We start from the raw sequence: 19613 nt of genomic DNA, 5'->3' as shown, positions 1-19613 counted from the left end.
CTGGAGCTGATCAAGTTGGCTGATACTTTTTTTTAACTAATCATTAATAAATGTATTAGGCACAATCTATGTGGAAAAGGATAATAGTAAAGGATGGACTCCAAATAAAACCTAACTTCATCTTGCAAGTTATCCTTTGTAGAGCCTAATTTTAATCCTCTTGCAAAATAAATAACGCACTGTCAGATTTAATATTTAAACAAAACAAAATAGTTTAGGAACACACTAGAGAACTCTATCCCAACCTTCAATTGCAACTGCTGAATGAACGATTACCCTAAAATTGAAATGGAATGAGTCAACACGTCTGTAGTATAGATTTTTTTTTACTTATTCCCTAGTAAAAGCTCATGTTATAAAAACCTGTTTTCCACTGTTGAAACATACATCTGTCTCTACAGCATTGTTAAGAGGCACTTAGGGATTTTCCATACTAATTATATCTATTTCTTCCTTATTACCAAGTAGGATACAATTCCCCTCTTCATGCATCATTTCATGTAATCCTAAGAGACCAGTGCACATGGAACTACAGCAGCATGGCTTAAGCTACAGACTCTGCCAATCAATTTTGGCACATATGATATCGCCCTTCCATCCTGCAGATCACATCAATGGCTGGTTTGACAGGACTCACTAGTTTCCTGGAAGTCAGTATCAAACAGACTCTCCAAAGACAGGGCTATTTTTATCATTTCTAACATCTCTCTAGATGAAGAAACCAATCACTGGAATACTGCCTAAGAATCACCAGTACTTGTGGATTGGGCATTACATTACCTTCTCTTTTGCAGATGTCTTCTTAAGCATAAGTAAAAATATGGAGGCAAAAGAACATACCCACAGTGATAGATGTTAAAACTGGGAACAGAACTGAATTTAAATTCTCAAACAAAAGCTTGTATCAAACACTCTTGAGGGGGGCCTTTGATTCTTTATTACCAAGGAAGACTTGGCAGGGAAAGGAAGGAAAATTTCCAAATGACTTTCCCTCCTAGGGCCAAAAGAGCCAAAAACAAGAGCAAAACTGGATAATTACCATAGCTAATGAAGCTGGGCTAACCAGAATGCTGCAGACAGGAAAGAGGGAATTCCTGGTTCTCTGTCCAAGCTCAGGGTTTCCAACCTCCTAATTAGAGACCAGACATATTTGATATTCATGCTTCTTTAAAAGTACGGCTTAGAAATCTGTTAATTCTGTATGAGAAAGAAGACAGTTTAGGGACTATTCTATTATTTTCAAGAAACTACAAAAGGAACAACTTGAAGGCTTGGAGTTTGGCCTAGTGGTACAGTGCTTGCCTAGCATGCACAAATACCTGGGTTCGATTCCTCGGTACCACATACACAGAAAAAGTGGGAAGTGGTGTTGTAGCTCTAGTGATAGAGCTCTAGCTTTAAGAAAAACAAACAAAGACAGCACTCAGGCTCTGAGCTCAGGCTCAGGACTGGCAAAAAACAACTTGAAGGGAAAATAGGGGCTGAATTCAAAAGTGCTCTTACCTCAATCATGTCTCTAGACATCCTTCCCTCACTCATTTCTTTCCTTCCTTCCTTCATGGTGTCAGTCCTGGTGCTTGTAATCAGGGTCTCAACACTGTCCCTGAGCTTTGTCACTCAAAGCTAGTGCTCTATCACTTGAATTACAGCTCTACTTCCAGCTTTTTTGATGCTTGGAGGTAAGTCCCATGCAGCCCATAATCCTAGCTACTCAGGAGGGTGATATCCAAGGACCATGATTCAAAGCCAGCCTGGGCAGGAAAGTCTGTGAGATCCTGACAGTATTTTAAATGTTAAGGAGTTATACTTTTGGTTCCGCCCCGATCATCTAAGTGTAGCTTCCTTTAGTATGAGTGTTATGACTGTTGTTACTATTTTTTTTTGGCCCGGGTCTTCGTGCATGCTAGGCAAGCACTCTACCACTAGGCCAAACTGCCGGCCTTGGCTGTTAATTTTTTAAAACAATCTCACTTATATGCCCAAGCCAATCAGGTTTGTGAACGATATGTTCACTTCTCATGTAGGTAGATGCCAGGTTTATATTGTGCCTAGCTACTGAGATGGGTCACCAGTTTATGCCTGGGCTAGCCTTGAATTATATTCCTTCTAAGCTGCAACCTAAACAGGTAGAATTATAGGCATGAGTCACCAACATCCAGCTTTTGTCCTTTTTATCCAATTTTATTCCAAAGATGAATTTTTTTATATAATAATGCACTAAGCATTATTACTTGGGGGGGAAGTAAAGTTAAGCATAAGTACAAACTAAACAATGGCATAAAAGCCCAATCTTTTTTCTTCAGTCTTTTCTAGTTACTTGTTTTTCGTGTGGTGCTGGGGCTCAAATCCAATACCTCATGCAAGTGCTTTACTTAGTTTACACTCCCAAGCCTTTGTAACTTTTATCCAACCACTATTCCTCACCTTGGGACTCCTATCCCAGAAAACATCACATATACTAGGGAAGAGAATGACACCTACAGTCATCTGCTAGTACATTTTACATCTTCATTTATGTTACTACAAACTTATCAGCTACACATTTTATAATTTCGACTTCCCTAGACTTGAGAATGGCTTGATATGAACTCAGTACATTCCTGAAAGTAAAGATAATTGAAGGAAATTTCATGTAAATTCATTCATAAGAACTTTTCTTCTTGCCAGTCCTGGGCTTGAGCTCAGGGCTTGAGCACTGTCCTTGGACTTTCTCAAGGCTAGAGCTCTACCACTTGAGCCTCAGTACCACTTCCGGCTTTTTTCTACGTATATGGTACCGAGGAATCGAACCTGGGTCTTCGTGCATGCTAGGCAAGCACTCTACCACTAGGCCAAACTCTCGGCCCCCATAAGAACTTTTGATTAAGCAGAATTTATATCCCTTGACTCCTCACCAGATGTTCAAACAACTAAGAAATAAACTGATGATGTAGATTCTTAAAAACATAACTGGGGAAGTGGTGCTGTGGTTCAAGGAGTAGGGTGGCAGCTTTGAACTGAAGAGCTCAGAAACAATTCCCAGGCCCTGAGTTCCAGTCCCACGACTGACAAAAAACATCAACAACAAAAAACATCACCATAACTGGGTACAGCTAAAAGCCACCCACCAATATATATATATAAGTTACAGTAAGCTACATTCCATAATCTCGCAGGTGACTAAGTGCACAGCCAAGTGAGTGAAACACACTGCTTGTGGGTAATACCTACTTTCCTCCATCGTGTCTAGAAGTAGTTTCTGGATACTTATGGTTTAAATAAAAAGAACTATTAGGCCACCAATTAAAAAAAATTAACAAATTGGCACTTGACATTAAAATACATCACACAGTGTATATGCAATCAACTATACAAAAAGCTCATTTACAAAGTGTATCAGCAGTATCTCTAAGCTACAAAGAGAATTTCTAATAAATGTCCCGACTCATAACTGACATCCTATATTCACTCACCTGTATTTTATATGTTAATGTTTACATGTTAATGCTTTACTTTGGGTTTCCAATCTCAAGGGTTGCATCCCATGATGACACACACATGCCCTATGTATAATTCTACTTGAGAACTCAAAATCATGACATTGCCAATTCCATGCATTACAAAACATTACACCAAATAAAATGATCTAAATCTGTTGATCCTTCCTTACAAAGAAAGCTGGAAATATGGTTTCTCCACAGTGAAAGGGAAGTTCCTAGAAGGACGCAATCCAGTGGCACAGATGGAAAGTCTACAAAAAAGAACACTGGCCACTCATATTTTAATTGTCTACACTTACCCACCAACTTGAATGTCTCAGGTCGGTGTCTCCAAACTAACCCAAGTACATCAGAATGTACATGTGCACCTGAATACATCCATAAAACCAAAAAACCTTCCTATATGCATGTTAAACCTCCTTTTGTAATTTGAAAATGATTTCTCCAAAACAGTTTAGGCTGTTCATTGTTGGTGACAAACAACAAAATCATGTTATGTTATCCTGTCTCACACACACCCTGTCATGACCTACCTACCTTATGGAAAGGTGATGTGTGATACTGTAAAGGTACTTACAGAAAGTCACCATTTTAGTAACTAAGGATAAGTCTGTGATTCAGGGTCTCACATTTGTCTCTATCTTGAGGATATCACAAATGATTATCTACGTAGAAAAGGCTTTCCTACCTACAATGGCTACTAACATTACAATGAATAGTTAAGGGCTTCCTAGGCCAGCACCCTAGATTCTAATCGTGGCAAGGCAGCTGTGGAGAAAAAAAATGATCACAAAGGATCCTATACACATATTAGGCAAGAGCAACCACAAGAAAACAAAAGACTCACGTGAGGGGTTTAGCATTTGTTTTTGATTGTCTTCTGCTTTTCAGTACCCGAAGTCTATCACCTTGCGTTACTCCATTGATTTCTTCATCATCACTGTACTGTGTAAGTAAAAGAACACTGAGCTAATTATTTTAAAGTTTGTACTTATTGGATCAGTAAAGCACAGTGGCTATTGATCCAGAATAACACACCATAAATATATACCATGAACAACTTCAAGGGTTTGTGAAGTTTTGATTATTTTTCTCTTTCCAAAAATCAAATTACAGGTCAGAATCCAACAGCCCTCATGATAAAGCATGTGGGCAATGAAAAGGCATAATGGATTTTTCAGTTTTTAAAATTTCACTATCCACAATTTAGTACTGCTACCTGCTAAAGCCTTAGCTCTTTGAGATAACTACAGATTCCCTAAATTAGCTGGAAGGAATTAAAAAAACGGGGAGGGAATGCATTTGGGGAGTAACTAGGTCCCTTTAGACTAATTTTCCACCAGTGCTTAAGAAATAGATAAATACGTGAATAAAGTTTTATGGACAAACAATTCTAGCTCTTTTTAATAAAAATTTACTAAGCCCCTCAGAAATGCACTTTATTATTTTTACCTACAGTTTTCTTCACGCCCTACAACGTCCTCAACAGCATTTACGGCAATAAAAACAGCACGACAGGGATGAATCCATTACCGGCTCAGGTTCTTGCTTGTCTGGCTTGTCTTGTTTGTCTTGATTCTCGACTCCACTTATTGAAATGTCATCAACACCCGACAGGAGTTTGGAGAAGGCTGCTCCATGCGGTCCATTCTCTTGCTCCCTCAACTTCTGAAGAAAATATTCACCTTCCAGCCATAGGCTCGTTTGTTTCCTAGTGCATTTAAGTAACAATTTAAGTAACAGATTTCCAACCCAGCTGCCCCTCAGTAGAAGACTGGATCACAAAGATATGGTATTTATACACAATGGAATTCTATGCTGCCATCAGAGAGAATTACATCCCCCCATTTGTAAGGAAATGGAAAGACTTAGGAAAAAAAATCATAAGTGAAGTAAGCCAGACCCAAAGGAACATAAGACTCCATGGTTTCCCTCATTTGTAATAATTATTACAAACCTAGGAGTCTCCTAGCAGAGGACTATAATAGCTCAAAATCTAGATACATAAGGCCATACAGGATGAGGCTAAATGAAAGGATCTTCAGGATGTGGAAACAAGAGCTTTGTATTATGTGATTATTGTTCTTAATGCACTATGCTATTTCCCTTCGTTTAATCCCATATTGTTATAGTATGTGACATTGTTATCTGGTACACTGTATATACATTTATTTGTTTATTTGAAATAGGAAAGGGAAGGGGGTAAAACAAGATGACTGGGAGGGGGTCGGGGGAGGGAGATGGGGACAAAAACATGAGAGGGGGTGTCAGTGTGTGAGAAGTGATGTACCCTCTGGCGAATGTAATTGTGACCCCTCTATACATTATAATAATTAAAAAAATAAACTTCTAAAAATAAAAAAGCAAAAACAAATCAAAAAGCAGCTTTCCAGAAAATGCACAATTTTCTCCTAACAAACTATCTGCTAGGACAGAATCCTAATGGAAATTGTTCCCTCATCAGTCTCCCAACCCCAGCATGTCCTGAGGAATTACAAAAGTTACTTACATGACCAAAAACTGCTGCTGAGGCCCAATGACTGAGCCTGGTCTGCAGATCCTCATCCATGCAATGGTCTCTGCTGCTGTCATCCTATAATGCTTCATGATGTAGCAGGATATGAGTGTGCCTGTTCGACCAAGGCCAGCTAGGGAAACAAGCCAAGTGATGAGCCTGCTGTATATTCTAGAATTTTCCGAGCAGCTGCAAAGTCTTAAGATCTCTCTAGTGGTTACATAGTGAAATCACCTGGAAAAGTTTCAGAAAAGACCAGCACCTGGCCTTGCGCCCAGAATTAAGATCTAATTGGTATGCAGCATAGCCAGTTTTTAAAATCCCACAGATGATTTGAAGTGAAGCCAAGAGAATCACTTTCTGAGCAATAGAGATCAGTAAGTGTTTACTGTCTAAGCCTATCACGTATTCCCACATCCAACTTTTTTTTTTTGTCAGTCTTGGGGCTTGAACTCAGGAATGCTCAAAAGATGGCACTCTGACACTTGAGCCACAGTGCCTTTTCTATGTATGTAGTTCCAAGGAATCGAACCCAGGGCTTTGTGCTTGCTAGGCGGCCACGCTCCTGGCTCAAGGCTAGCATTCTACCACTTGATCCACAGCTCTATCTCATGGGTTTTGGGTACTTAATTGGAGCCAAGAGTCTCACAATTTTCTAGCATGGCTAGCTTCCAACCATAATCCTCAGGCTCCTGAGGATTACAGGTATGAGCCTGGCTGGGAGATCAACATTTAAATTGGTGAATTTAACATACTGCCCTCAACTAAAGTGAGTGGATCTTATCCATCAGTTGAAGGCCGGAACCCAGACTGGCCTCTCAGAACAAAAGGGAATTGTCCTGCAAACTGCCTTCAAACTTCATCCTCCCCCAACCCACTAAGCTTTTCTAGGTCTCCACTCTACCAGCCCACTTGGCAAATCTTGATCTTTCCAAACTCTGCATTCATGTGAGCCATGCCTTTTAATAAATACATAATAGATTTTCCCAAATACATAAAACATCCTAGTGCTCTTGGTTCTCTAGAGGGCCTTCATGAACAGGACATGTAGGTTACTGCAGAACACATGTAGAGGTGGCTTTGGGACTGGAATCACATGGAAGATTATGGAGGAAGGTGTTAAGAAAAGCCTAGGACTGGAATTCATAGGCATAAGAAGAAACTTTTTTTTTTTTGGCCATTCTTGGGACTTGAACTCAGGGCCTGGGCACTGTCTCAGAACTTCACTTGCTCAAGACAAGCACTCTGTCACTTGAGCCACACTGCCACCTCTTCTGCCTTTTTCTGTTTGTGTGGTATTGAGGAATCAATCCAAGGGCTTTATGCAAGCCCTAGGCAAGCACTCTACCCCTAAGCCACTTTCCTAATCCCAGGGACCCAGCAGATAGGAGAGGGGCTTGACAAATGGGATTACATCAAAATAAAAGTTTCTGCACAGCTAAGGGCATAGTTAGTAAACTAGAAAGACAGCCAACAGTCTTGAAGATCTTTACCAGCAAAACATCAAAGAAAGGCCTAATACCCAAAATATGCAAGGAACTCAAAAAACCCCTCTCAAAGCCAGTAAAACAATCACTAAACAAGCACAAAGAAAAACATGAGGTAATGCTCATCATCCCTGGCCATAAAGGAAATGCAAATCAAAACAAATCCTGAGTTTCCATCTCACCCCAGTTAGATTGGCCAACATTGTGAATTGCAACAACAGCAAATAATGGCAGGGATATAAGGGAAAAGAAATCCTATTGTACGGTTAATGGGAATGTAAACTAGCACAACCACTGCAGTCTGAAGGTTCTTCAAGAAACTAAACATAGTCTTCCCTAAGATTCAGACATATCACTCCTCCTGGGCATCTACCTAGAACATCACAAGCCAGGATACTATTAAGACCCTTGCATGTCCATGTTCACTGGTGCCTATTCACAATAGCCACTTTGGGAAAACAGTCCAGATGGCCTACAATAGATGAGTGCATCCAAAAAATGTGGTACCTATACACAATGGAATTTTACACCAGTCTTTAGAAAAAAATAATATAGGGCTGGAAGTTTGGCCTAGTGGTAGAGTGCTGGCCTAGCATGCACAAAGCCCTGGTACCACATACACAGAAAAAGCTGGAAGTGGTGTTGTGGCTCAAGTGGCATACAGAGGAAACAAGAAAAAGCAGTCATCAAGTCAAGAACAGAGGTTTCATCAGAAACCCACCCTGCAAACACATAGATCTTTAAACTTCTAGCTTAGAACTGTGAGAAAACAATACTTCTATTGGTTAGCAGATAGTCTACATTACTGTACCTCAAGCATGGTAACACTTCTTTATAACCTCTATTTTCAAAGTCATCACGTTCCTCTGGAAAACAATGATCAAATTCCCATCTTCAGGTTCTCATTGGCAGGCTGCCTCAGGGCTATTCAACATCCACAGTGATATTTAAAGCTGACTAATTCTTGGCTGAGAGTCATATGTATTATTGTAGGATGATTCATAGCATCCTGGGTCTCCACCAACCACATACCAAATTCTATCTCCTACTCACTTAGGAAAACCAAAGCACCCCTGAGGAGCAAGAGCACCCTAGCTGAGGAAAAACTCAATAGCTTGGTATAATAATTTTTTCCTCCGGTTGTAGGCCTGGGTCCTGTCCCTGAGTTTTTTTTTTTTTTGCTCAAGGCTAACACTCTACCACTCTGAGCTACAGTGCCACTTCCAGTTTTCTGGTGGTTATTTGGAGATAAGAGTCTCATGGACTTTCCTGCCCAGGCTGACATTGAACTGAAACCCAAAGATCTCAGCCTCTTGAGTAGCTAGGATTATAAGCATGAGCCATCAGCACCTAGCGTGGTAATAAGCGCATATTAGAAATTCACACAATCTGGATTTTATTTAGAGGTTCTCCTAATAGAGTAATCCTTTACTTTGCTATATTGTCTTAATTTTTTTGTTTCAAACAGCTACATTACTTGATTAAAACAATGCTAAAAATGGTATTTTGTCTGCTTTAAAAAAATAAATTCATGTTAGATTGTTTTCTAAAATAAAAAACAAACATAAAAATGACCAATTCTATTCATGTGTCATTTTTCTGATTTCATTTAGCTGTCTATAATTTTTAATTATTGAGCATATTTTTTTGCCAGTCCTGGAGCTTAAACTCAGGGTCTGGGCACTATTCTTGAGTTTTCTCAAGGCTAGCACTCTACCACTTGAGCCACAGAGCTACTTCCAGCTTTTCTCTGTATGCAGTACTGAGGAATTGAACCCAGGGCTTCATGCATGCTAGGCAAGCAATTTACACTAGGCCCCTTTCCTGACCAGATTATTGAGCAATTTTAAAGATAGTTCTTTCAAAATCTGTAACAAGAATGAGAATGGAATCATAAAAGACATGTTTTTGATCAGCTGGCTTCACTTAGTGGTATCTTCAAGATGTATATTTGAGATTTCATAGTATGTTTTCCTTCCCTTCTCTCTCTCTCTCTCTCTCTCTCTCTCTCTCTCTCTCTCTCTCTCTCTCTCTCTCTCTCGATAGTATTAAGGGTTTTTGGTTATTTTTTTTAAAACTCAGAGATTTCAGTTTTTCTGGTTCAGTAACATTGCTAGCCTTTTTTTGCTCTGGTTATTTTTTAATTTTTTTTTTCTTTGCCAGTCCTGGGCTTGAGCTCAGGGCCTGAGCACTGTCCTTGGACTTTCTCAAGGCTAGAGCTCAACCACTTGAGCCTCAGCACCACTTCCGGCTTTTTTTTCTATGTATTTGGTACCCAGGAATTGAACCCGGGTCTTTGTGCATGCTAGGCAAGCACTCTACCACTAGGCAAAACTCCTGGGCCCTGTTCTGGTTATTTTTGAGATATACCTTGGTTTTTAAAAGCCTGTGTGTGTTCCTGGAGTTTGATCCTATTTTATGCTTGCCACCATAGCTGGTATGACAGGCGCTCATCACTGAGGTACCCAATGTTGGGTTCAACCAACTTTTCTCTGGACTGTCCTCCAAACTTTATCTTTATAATCTCTATTTGGAGAGTAGCTGGGTTTTATACATGTGAGCAACCATATAAAGCCTTGTTTACATAATCCTGTTTATTCATTTCTTCACTCTAAGTTGCTTCTAAGGAGAATGTTGCTATAAATACATGTGGGCAAGTATTTACTCCTATCCCTGCTGTTGTCTAGGCTATACAGGTGGGAATACAATTGCTAGATAAAATAATTCTATTTTGAGTTTGAAGACTGTCCTAAGGTTTTCCATAGCAGCTGCACCTTTTCACAGTCCTACTAGCAGAGAACTATAGTTCTAAATCTTTACCATCCTTGTCAATACTAATTCTGTTTATTTTTTTTCTAACAACAGTCATCTGAAAAAACTGAGAAATGATTTCTCATTGGGTGATTAGCCTTTCCCTAACGACTAGTGATGTTGGAGAAATTATGCATGAAATCACTGCCAGTTTTTACAGTTTTTATTTGAAGAAATATAATACGTTCAGTTTCCTTCCACTCTCCCCAGTTTTTTGTGCCAGTCCCAGGGCTTGAATTGAGGTTCTGGGTGCTGTCCGCAAGCATTTATACTCAAGGCGACTGCTCTATCACTTGAGCCACAGCTCCATTTTTGGCTTTTTTGGTACCTAATTGGAGAGAAGTCTCAGACTTTCCTGATCATACTGGCTTTGAACTGTGATCATCATATGTCAACTTCTCTGTAATATTATGGTTATGGGCACAAGCCTCAGGCACCCAGCTTCTTTCCTCATTTTTAAATTGGCATTCTGTTGTTACTGTCATTGATTTTAGGAATTTTCTCTGCATATTCTGGATATTAATCTCTTACCAGATTTGTGACTTGGAAATATTCTCTCCTACTGTACGGTTTGCCTTTTTACTGTTGATCTTTTGGTAACCAAATGTTTCGTGTTTTTCCTAGCCCAGGGTTCTCTCTTTGAGTGTCTGCATGTTTGTCATACCCAAAAACTCATAACCAAATATAATTTTACAAGACTTTTGTACTTCGGTCTTATGCTTAGGTCTTAGATCCATGTAGAGTTAGTTCTTAGATATGTTGTTATGGAATATTTCAATTTATCTTCATTCTTTTGCATATGGATATCAAACTTTTATATCATTTATTGCAATGTTTGCTCAATCATAAAGAAAATTAAATTGTACCACTGGCAGGAAAATAGAGGGTAATGGAGAGGATGTTGAGAGAGAAGCCAAACAACAAAAAAAGAAGTATTGCACATTCTCACTATTTGTGAAAATTTTCTATCTTCGAAAAATGCTAGCATGGCACTGTGGCTCATACTTGTAATCCTAGCTATTCAGAAGGCTGACATCTGAGAGTCACAGTTCAAAACCAGCCTAGGCAGGAAAGTCCATGTGAGACTCTTATGTCTAATTAACCACTAGAAAACTGAAAGTGGCTCTGTGGCTGAAGGGGTAGAACGGTAGCCTTGAGCTGAAGAACTTAGGGACAACACCCAAGAACAGAGTTAAAGCCCGATGACTGACCAAAAGGAAAAAAAAGTTGGCATTTTGATAAAGACTACATTGAATCTGATTATCAGTTAGTAGCTCACTTCTATAATACTAGCTACTCAAGGAGGCTGAATCTCAGAATCAAGGTTCAGAGCTAGCAGGGGTAGACAAACCTGCAAGACTCGTATGTCCAATCAGCCAAAAAAGAAAAAGGTGAACAAGAATATCAGGTCCACAGTTCAAACCTTAGCATGCGCACACACAAGGGCATACGGAGAGGCTATATGGAATCTGTACATTCTTTTGGATTTCATTGGTAAGTTAACGGTACTAAGTTATCCGATCCATAAATGTCTTCCTTAATTTCTTTCACTTTTCTTTTGGCCAGGCCTAGGCTTTGAATTCAGGGCCTGAACACTGTCCTTGGGCTATCTCAAGGCTATAGCTCTACCACTTGAGCCACAGAATCACTTCCAGGTTTTTTCTATGTAGGTAGTACCAAGGAATTGAACTCAGGTCTTTGTACATGCTAGGCAAGCACTCTACCACTAGGCCAAATTCCCAGCCCCTTTAAATTCTTTCAAGAACATTTTGTAAAATTTATTCATCTCCTTGGTTAATTCCTAAGTATATTATTCAGTTGTAGTGCTATTATACATGGAATTACTATCTAATTTTAGAACATACCACTGATTTTTATCCACTGGCTTGCATCTTGCTTCTCGTTGAATTAATTAATTCTACTATACTTTTAATGGCATATTTAGGTATGCTATATACAAAAAGTATATTACCTAAGAACACAGGTAAGTTTACTTCCTTCACTTGGTTTGGATGTTTTTCTTTCCTTTTTAATTTTTCTGATTTATTTGGGTAGAACTACCAATACTATGTTGAATGGAAGTAACATGACACAGGCACCTTTGTTTTCTTCCTGATCTTAAGAGGAAAAAGTTTCAGTTTTTCATTACTGAATACAATTGGCAGCTGCTTTTTACCTATTGTTTTTGTTATATTGACATTATCTTTTTATTCATGGCTTATTTAGAGCATCTCCCCCCAAAAAACAAGCTCTAACAAGAGTCTGCTCTCACTCAGTATTTGAGTAAAGAAAAAAATACATTTCAACATGATAAAACTTAGAAGGATTACCTTCAAAAATAATTTGATTCAATATGCTTTTCATGTGTTTTAAAAGTATTCTTTTAAAACTAAAGATGGCTTCAACTGTCCTGGAATATCATATAAATGGGGTGTATGGTGCTTCTTCACATATTCATACACAAATTCATACATAGTCAAAAAGACATACTATCTTGTAGCCAATCCTAGAAACATACCTTTACAATGTACTGCAATGCCACCCTGAGCACTTTCACAAATATCCAGAAATTCACTGACGATGTCATCGGTAGGGGTGGTGCCATCCGCAAAGAAAAGGTCGTGATGATCAAAACCAGCATCCATAAAGCGTTTGGCATCGTACATCTTTTTATTCAGACGTATAATGGTAGTAATATTGTGTCTCTTAAAATATGGAATATAAGTCTCAGGAGAATGTTGGTGGTAACCTACATAATGAAGAAATGTGGCAGATCTTGTAAAAGGAAGGGAAAGAAAACAATGGATGACAGTTTCATCTGTAATTACATAGAGACAGGATCTGGACAGGATAATGAACACCAAATTGATTATAACTACAAAAGCAAAATATGTGTAAAGTTATAATTCAGACAGAATGATGTATTCATATGACGAAGTATGCTTAGATAGTCAAGCCTAGTTTAATTCTTGGGTCTCTCCTTCTAACTTTGTGGTTCTCAGCAGGTCACCATATTGGTGTCAAACTTAAGTGAGGAAATACAATCAGCACAGCACATTATAGCCGCAAACTGCTGGATATGAACATCCCCCCACCTCAGTTCCTGAAAGCTGGGACAACAGGTACACCTAGCTTTTTGGTCTCTTTCAGAAGAAAATATAAGGCTGGAAACATGGCTCACTGCCACAGCCTCTACCTAGCAAGCAGGAAGCTCTAAGTTTAAACCACAGTACCCCCACCCCCACATAAGAAAATCTAAAAGAAGGGGGCCTGGAGTTTGGCCTAGTGGTTAAAATGCTTGCCTAGCATGCATGAAGACCCAGGTTCAATTCTTTGGTACCACATACATAGAAAAAAGCCAGAAGTGGTGCTGAGGCTCAAGTGGTAGAGCTCTAGCCTTGAGAAAGTCCAAGGACATTGCTCAGGCCCTGAGCTCAAGCCCAGGACTGGCAAAAAAAAAAAGAAAGAAAATCTAAAAGAAATATATAGAATTAAATAATAAAATTATACGGCTCCCATAATTTCCCATACCATTTTCAAGTTTGGATCTTGAATGAGGTCCACAGAAGGCAAGAAATCGGTCTGGTATTATCCAATTGAAATCTCCATTTTCTGCTTTCTGCAAGGGAAAACCAGCACAATATTGAGGTCTCAGAGTTCAAGTCTATTTGTTTCCACATATTATCTGTTTATAAATGGCCGTGAGACAGAAATCTAAGTTTCTCTGCTATGAATATTCTCAGGAAAGAGTCAACCTGGGCCTAATCACCTTCCTTTACCATTACTTTTCTGCTGTGGTGACCAGCCCTTGAAAACTAGAGCTACTTCTGCCTCCAAAATGCACTATGTGCTTGATTAGGATACCTGAAATACTTTATCTATATGATTTCTCATTCTAGAAATTTAATTTTTATTAGAAAATAAACTTCTAGTATGATACATGTAGAAACTCTTCTGTTTTCATAAATGATTGCTCCAATAAGAGCAAGTGTTGAGTCTTTGAAAAACAAAATAAAACAAAGAGAGGGGCTGGGAGTTTGGCCTAGTGGTAGAGTGCTTGCCTAGCATGCACGAAGACCCGGGTTCAATTCCTCGGTACCACATACATAGAAAAAAAAAGCCAGAAATGGTGCTGAGGCTCAAGTGGTAGAGCTCTAACCTTGAGAAAGTCCAAGGACAGTACTCAGACTCTGAGCTTAAGCCCACGACTGGCAAAAAAATTAAAAATGAAAATAAAACAAAGAGAGAAAAACAGCTATTCACATTCCTGGCTTCTCAGTGCTTACTGACCTATTTACACAATTACACCCTTTCCCCCATTTTTCTATCAAAAGAGGCCATAAAATTCCAACCCCAAAATCCAAAATAACAAGTATAATGAAACCATAGTATATCTCTACCAAGCAAGACTATGACTGCTATCTAAAACCATGTTACTTCCTGTCAAATCCTTTAGATTGAATTACCTTTTTAATTATTACTAACATATAGTACACACTTCATAGTAATAGAAACTTATCATGAAACAGAGTACAGAAACTTTTTTTTTTTTTTTTGCCAGTCCTGGGCTGTCCTTGGACTTTTCTCAAGGCTAGAGTTCTAGCACTTGAGCCTCAGCACCACTTCCAGCTTTTTTCCATGTTTGTGGTACCGAGGAATTGAACCTGGGTCTTTGGGTATGCTAGGCAAGCACTCTACCATTAGGCTAAACTTCCGGCCCATGGAGTGCAGAGACTTTTAAGAGTTGTAGAAGACATGAACAGTGGAAGATAGAATTAAGTGTTTCAAATAAACTGACAGTTCCTTGAACATTACAAAGAGCCCCAACAGTACTTCAAGCTTATACTTAATTAATGAACATGGAGAACTGGTGAGCTTGTTTTCTGCAATAAAAAGTTGAGGTGACAAGAACAAGCACTACCATACACTGTGTAGTAAAACCAGAAATTTAATTGGAAATCTGTGATTAGATATTAGCAAGAAACAGATTTAATTCACTTGCTGGCCTCACAGATTTTGACATTCATTCTGCCTTCAGTGAAGTGAAAACAGGAAGAATGAGAAGGAAGAAAAACACTAATGAAAGGAGAAAAATTCAAGACAGTAATCTCAAATCTCCAAAAACAACTGGCAAACTGGTCTGTGGCCCCCCAGACAGTTCCCTGTTCCCTGACAGCAAAAACACTTAATGTGCATAGCTCTGCTGCTGCCCTCACCATTGCTGTAGGGCAAAAGAGGAGCCGAGCTATTTGGTGTCTGTATTATTCCATAATAACACAGAAAATCATCATAGGCCAATTGCTGTTTTTGAGTATTTTGTTCAACCTAAATAAAGAAAATATATTTTACTTTTTCACATGTAATTTTATAGAGAAAAGCACAAAAAGTGCTATTAACTTAGATATTCTCAGTAGTTTACAGAGATATGCTATATACTGGACTATATGGAATACTATTACAGAGAAGGTAGGCTAAAGCTGGTCTTATAGAATCCTATTCACATGATTATATCCCAGCAACAACTGACCTTCACTACAAACCCAATTCATCAAGGAAACTGCTCAGTTGTGTTTAAAAGCATTACATAGCAATTCAGAAATTGATGAAGAAAAATAGTTATGTGAGGGTTTAGGATAAACTGCACGAATGCTATGAATCACCTATTACTTCAGGAACATCTGCTCAAAATAATGCTAATAGAACGAAAAGCTGTTTCTACCCAAAAGGGCTTAGTATAGCATTTTACTGTTACCTATGTGGGAGGATATAAGCCTTAGAATTATTTGTCTGTTTTAAAGATATATTATGCTAAAAAATATAAGCAATATCTGTGGTTTTCTCTGCCTGGACACACCCTCCCTTTTCTTTATTTTTGTCTGGATGATCTCACAGGGCTAACCCCATCACTGCAGAACCTGTGGCTGCCACACAATGAAGTCCAGCCAGAGCATTCCACACCCCTCCTGCAGAACATACGCTGTCTCAAGGACAGGAACACAGTCTGTGTCATGCCAAAAAGACACATTACGCATTCATGTGTCTTGTACTGGGGCTAAGGATTCTTTTGTGGTGAATGAATCAACATGCTGAAAACTGCTAGAAGCCACTTGTACGGCTACTCAACAGGGCTGGCCTGTCCCAATTTTCACTGGGCTTAAGTTCCAGAACAGGCTAATGCTTAAAGGCACCCCTGGCTCGGGCACTTAGCAATTTCTGAAATCCAATAAAAAAAAAAGATTCACCATTTATTTAAGCCAACTGCATTTACTTCCTGTATACATTAAACAGAAGTGTCTGGACATATCAGAAGGTACCGGGTAAAAACAAAGGTACTTCTGAGGTAATTACCTTATCAGTGTGACCACTCATTCAACCGATCAATACAAGACCATTCATCTTATCATAAAAATGACAAACAACCTCATTTGATTATGGTATTAAGGTTATCGACACTAAAGAAAAAGTTACTAAACATGAAAAACTGTCCCCTGGAACCTTCAATCAAGTCAGAAATCACTAGGAAGAATAGGAACTAGAAAAACGGAGATGCACATTTTTGGCTCTAAATTATTTTTCTTCCTTTGGTATGCAAATTGGGATGTTTTGGTCAGGGAGGAAACTTTCATTTGCAGGATGATTAAATTCTGGAAGTCTAACATGTATATAACATATCTACATATCTAGTCTACATATCTAATATGTATATCTGCTTGCCACGCACATAAAAAGTAAACTGCAAGGTGACATGTGTTAATGAACAATCACTTCACAATAAATACACCTATCAAAACATTTTGAAACTTATCTGTCAAAACATATCTGTCAATAATACCTCAATACAGCTTGGGGGAATTAAGAACATTATCCTTGAAAACTTACTTCATAGTATTCATATTCATCAAGGTTAAATGAGTTGAAGTTAAGGAAGCCATACTGCATTGCCTAAAATCCAAAAGAAAGATTTTAAGATTAAAGATGCAACTAAAGATGAGGGGAAGGGTGGGGGAAGGGAAATGGGGACAAAAACATGAGAAGGGGTAACAATGTTTGTGAAGCAATGCACCTTCTACCTGGCAAATATAATGTAACCCTTCTATTAATTACAATAAAAAATATATTAAAGGAAAAAAATTACTACCCACTTTTATAATAATAGGAGAAGGTAACTCAGGAAGGTCTTATTAGTATTAGATTTAGATTACTTTCCATTGAGTGGTTTTTAAGTATTGTATTATATGGTGATTAGTTACAATAATATTTATTTCTGTCCTGTGCATACATAACACCTTCAAAGCAATCAAATGAAGGCACTAAACCACCAGAACTCATGGCTGAAGATCCAAAAGCTTATAGGCAATGCAACTGTCTGTAAGGACTATGAGGAATGAAATCATGGGCCATTTTATCCCCAACAACACACACACACACACACACTTCATTTCACTTGAAAGTTGTTCTGAACAGTCTTAAAAAGAGATCAATATTCCCTACACTGAAGATAATCGGAACAAAATCCTAAGCTTCGATTTTATTGTTTGCCAGGTTTCAAGTCAGGGGTTCATACTTACTTGGCTTATTTTCTCAGTAGCATTCTATCACTTGTGCTATAGCTCCAGCCTTACTTTTTGTTGCTATTTACTTTGGAGCTTAGTCTCTAAGACTCTTCTGGCCAAGCTTACTTTGAACCAAGAGCCCCAAAATCTCAGCCTCCTTATTAGCTAGGATTACAGACATGAGCCACAATACCAAACTTAAACTTTTGAGAGGGAAAAAAATCCAGTATTTTCTTTCCATAAAAACATTTCTTTTTCTGTGCTACCCTTTAACCTTACAGAATAGGGAGTGCATATAAGCAGAGTCATCTATTTTCTGAGATCAATGAATTGACTTGGGTGAAGGGAAGAATTCTTTTTTTTTTCCAGTCCTGGGCTTGGGCTCAGGGCTTGAGCATTGTCCTTGGACTTTCTCAAGGCTAGCACTCTACCACTTGAGCCTCAGCACCACCACTTCCGGCTTTTTGCTATGTATGTGGGGTACCGAGGAATCGAACCCAGGTCTTCGTGCATGCTAGGCAAGCACTCTACCACTAGGCCAAACTCCTGGCCCAGGGAAGAATTCTTTAAATGCCCTAGTATACATTAGTTATACAAGGAGGGGATCACAGTGACATTTCCATACAATATACAATGGATTTCAATCACTCTTACCCCTTGCTATCATTTTCCCTTATTTCCCTCCCAATTCTATTATGGTAATTCAGATGTGTACAGATTGTATGGCTCAAAATAAACCTCACTATTAAAAGCAAGAATTCTTGATCAATGAGGTATTGATTCAAAATGAGTGACTCTTGCAAATCCAATTCTCAAAATGTAAACTAAAATATCAATACAAAATAAGATTAGGATACCAAGGAAAAAACAATCCTCAATTTATTATAGTTACAGAAGTATTCCCTTACCTGAGGGAAATATAGTCCAAGATTCTCAGTGGATACTCAAAAATAGGTAAGTATCCAACCCTGTACAGCATAAGTTTTCTTTTTCTATGTGCATACTTATAATAAAGTATATTTCATAAACGAAGGCACAGCAAGTAAGGTATTGACAGTAACTAATAATAAAATAGCCCCTTATCCAATATGCTCTACTTATAGGTATTTGATATGCATCCATTGTTTATTCCTAGAATTTTCCATCTAATATTTCAGCATTGATGCACAGGAAATGAAGACAAGGATAAGGAGGGATAGCAAGCTATAGTAAAAGTACTAATTCCAACATCAAATCTGTCTTTGAATTTAATTAACTCAATATATTTCATGCTATTTGGACTAGAGTTGTTCCTAACAAGAGTGAAACAGTGCAATATATTTAGAGACTGAGAGTATAGGTTGGTAGTGGAACACGTACAGAGCCTGGGTGAGGCTCCCAGGTCAATCCCTAGCACCAAAATCAATCTAAACCAAAGGGTGGTGAAGGGGAGAGGGGACAATTCCAATTTTCCTTTGCATTTCATAAAGTGATCCTATGAGGTACATAGTACAAAAGTGTAAACAATTATACTGATAAATGCTTCCTATATGCAATAATATTCAAAATCAGGCACAAGTGAAAAATGTTTTTAACCTGAGCCACAGGATGTATTAAACCTTAAATAAAATTAAATACATAATATAACAAAGGGCACTAAACATATAACAGAGCAATAGCAGATTTTTTTTCTTCAATGAGTTTATTCAACATCAGAAAATGCTATACATTTCAATAGATATTTTCCTTTCTTTTTTGTGCAGAGCTGAGAACTGAACTCAGGGCTCGG

The 19613-nt window shown here is 38.4% G+C and overlaps 1 protein-coding gene across 16 annotated transcripts in view; it reads right to left on the bottom strand.

Annotated features, from left to right (window-relative positions):
- Positions 1–19613, bottom strand: part of Cdc14b (cell division cycle 14B) — a 108865-nt gene that overhangs the window by 21793 nt on the left and 67459 nt on the right. For 15 of the 16 annotated variants that reach the window (XM_090329552.1, XM_090329553.1, XM_090329557.1 and 12 more), the window contains exons 7-12: positions 17172–17234; positions 13824–13911; positions 12811–13041; positions 5989–6127; positions 5013–5190; positions 4327–4424 (exon numbers count right to left, since the gene is read on the bottom strand). In XM_090329552.1, coding sequence (XP_090185678.1) covers positions 4327–4424; positions 5013–5190; positions 5989–6127; positions 12811–13041; positions 13824–13911; positions 17172–17234 — 797 coding nt within the window. The remainder of the gene's footprint in view (positions 1–4326; positions 4425–5012; positions 5191–5988; positions 6128–12810; positions 13042–13823; positions 13912–17171; positions 17235–19613) is intronic. The other variant, XM_090329564.1, reaches the window with a different exon arrangement.

Source organism: Megascapheus bottae, chromosome 3, assembly GCF_031878675.1.
Source record: "Megascapheus bottae isolate mThoBot1 chromosome 3, mThoBot2.hap1, whole genome shotgun sequence".
Lineage (NCBI taxonomy): Eukaryota > Metazoa > Chordata > Mammalia > Rodentia > Geomyidae > Megascapheus > Megascapheus bottae.
This window is presented reverse-complemented; position numbering and strand designations above follow the sequence as displayed.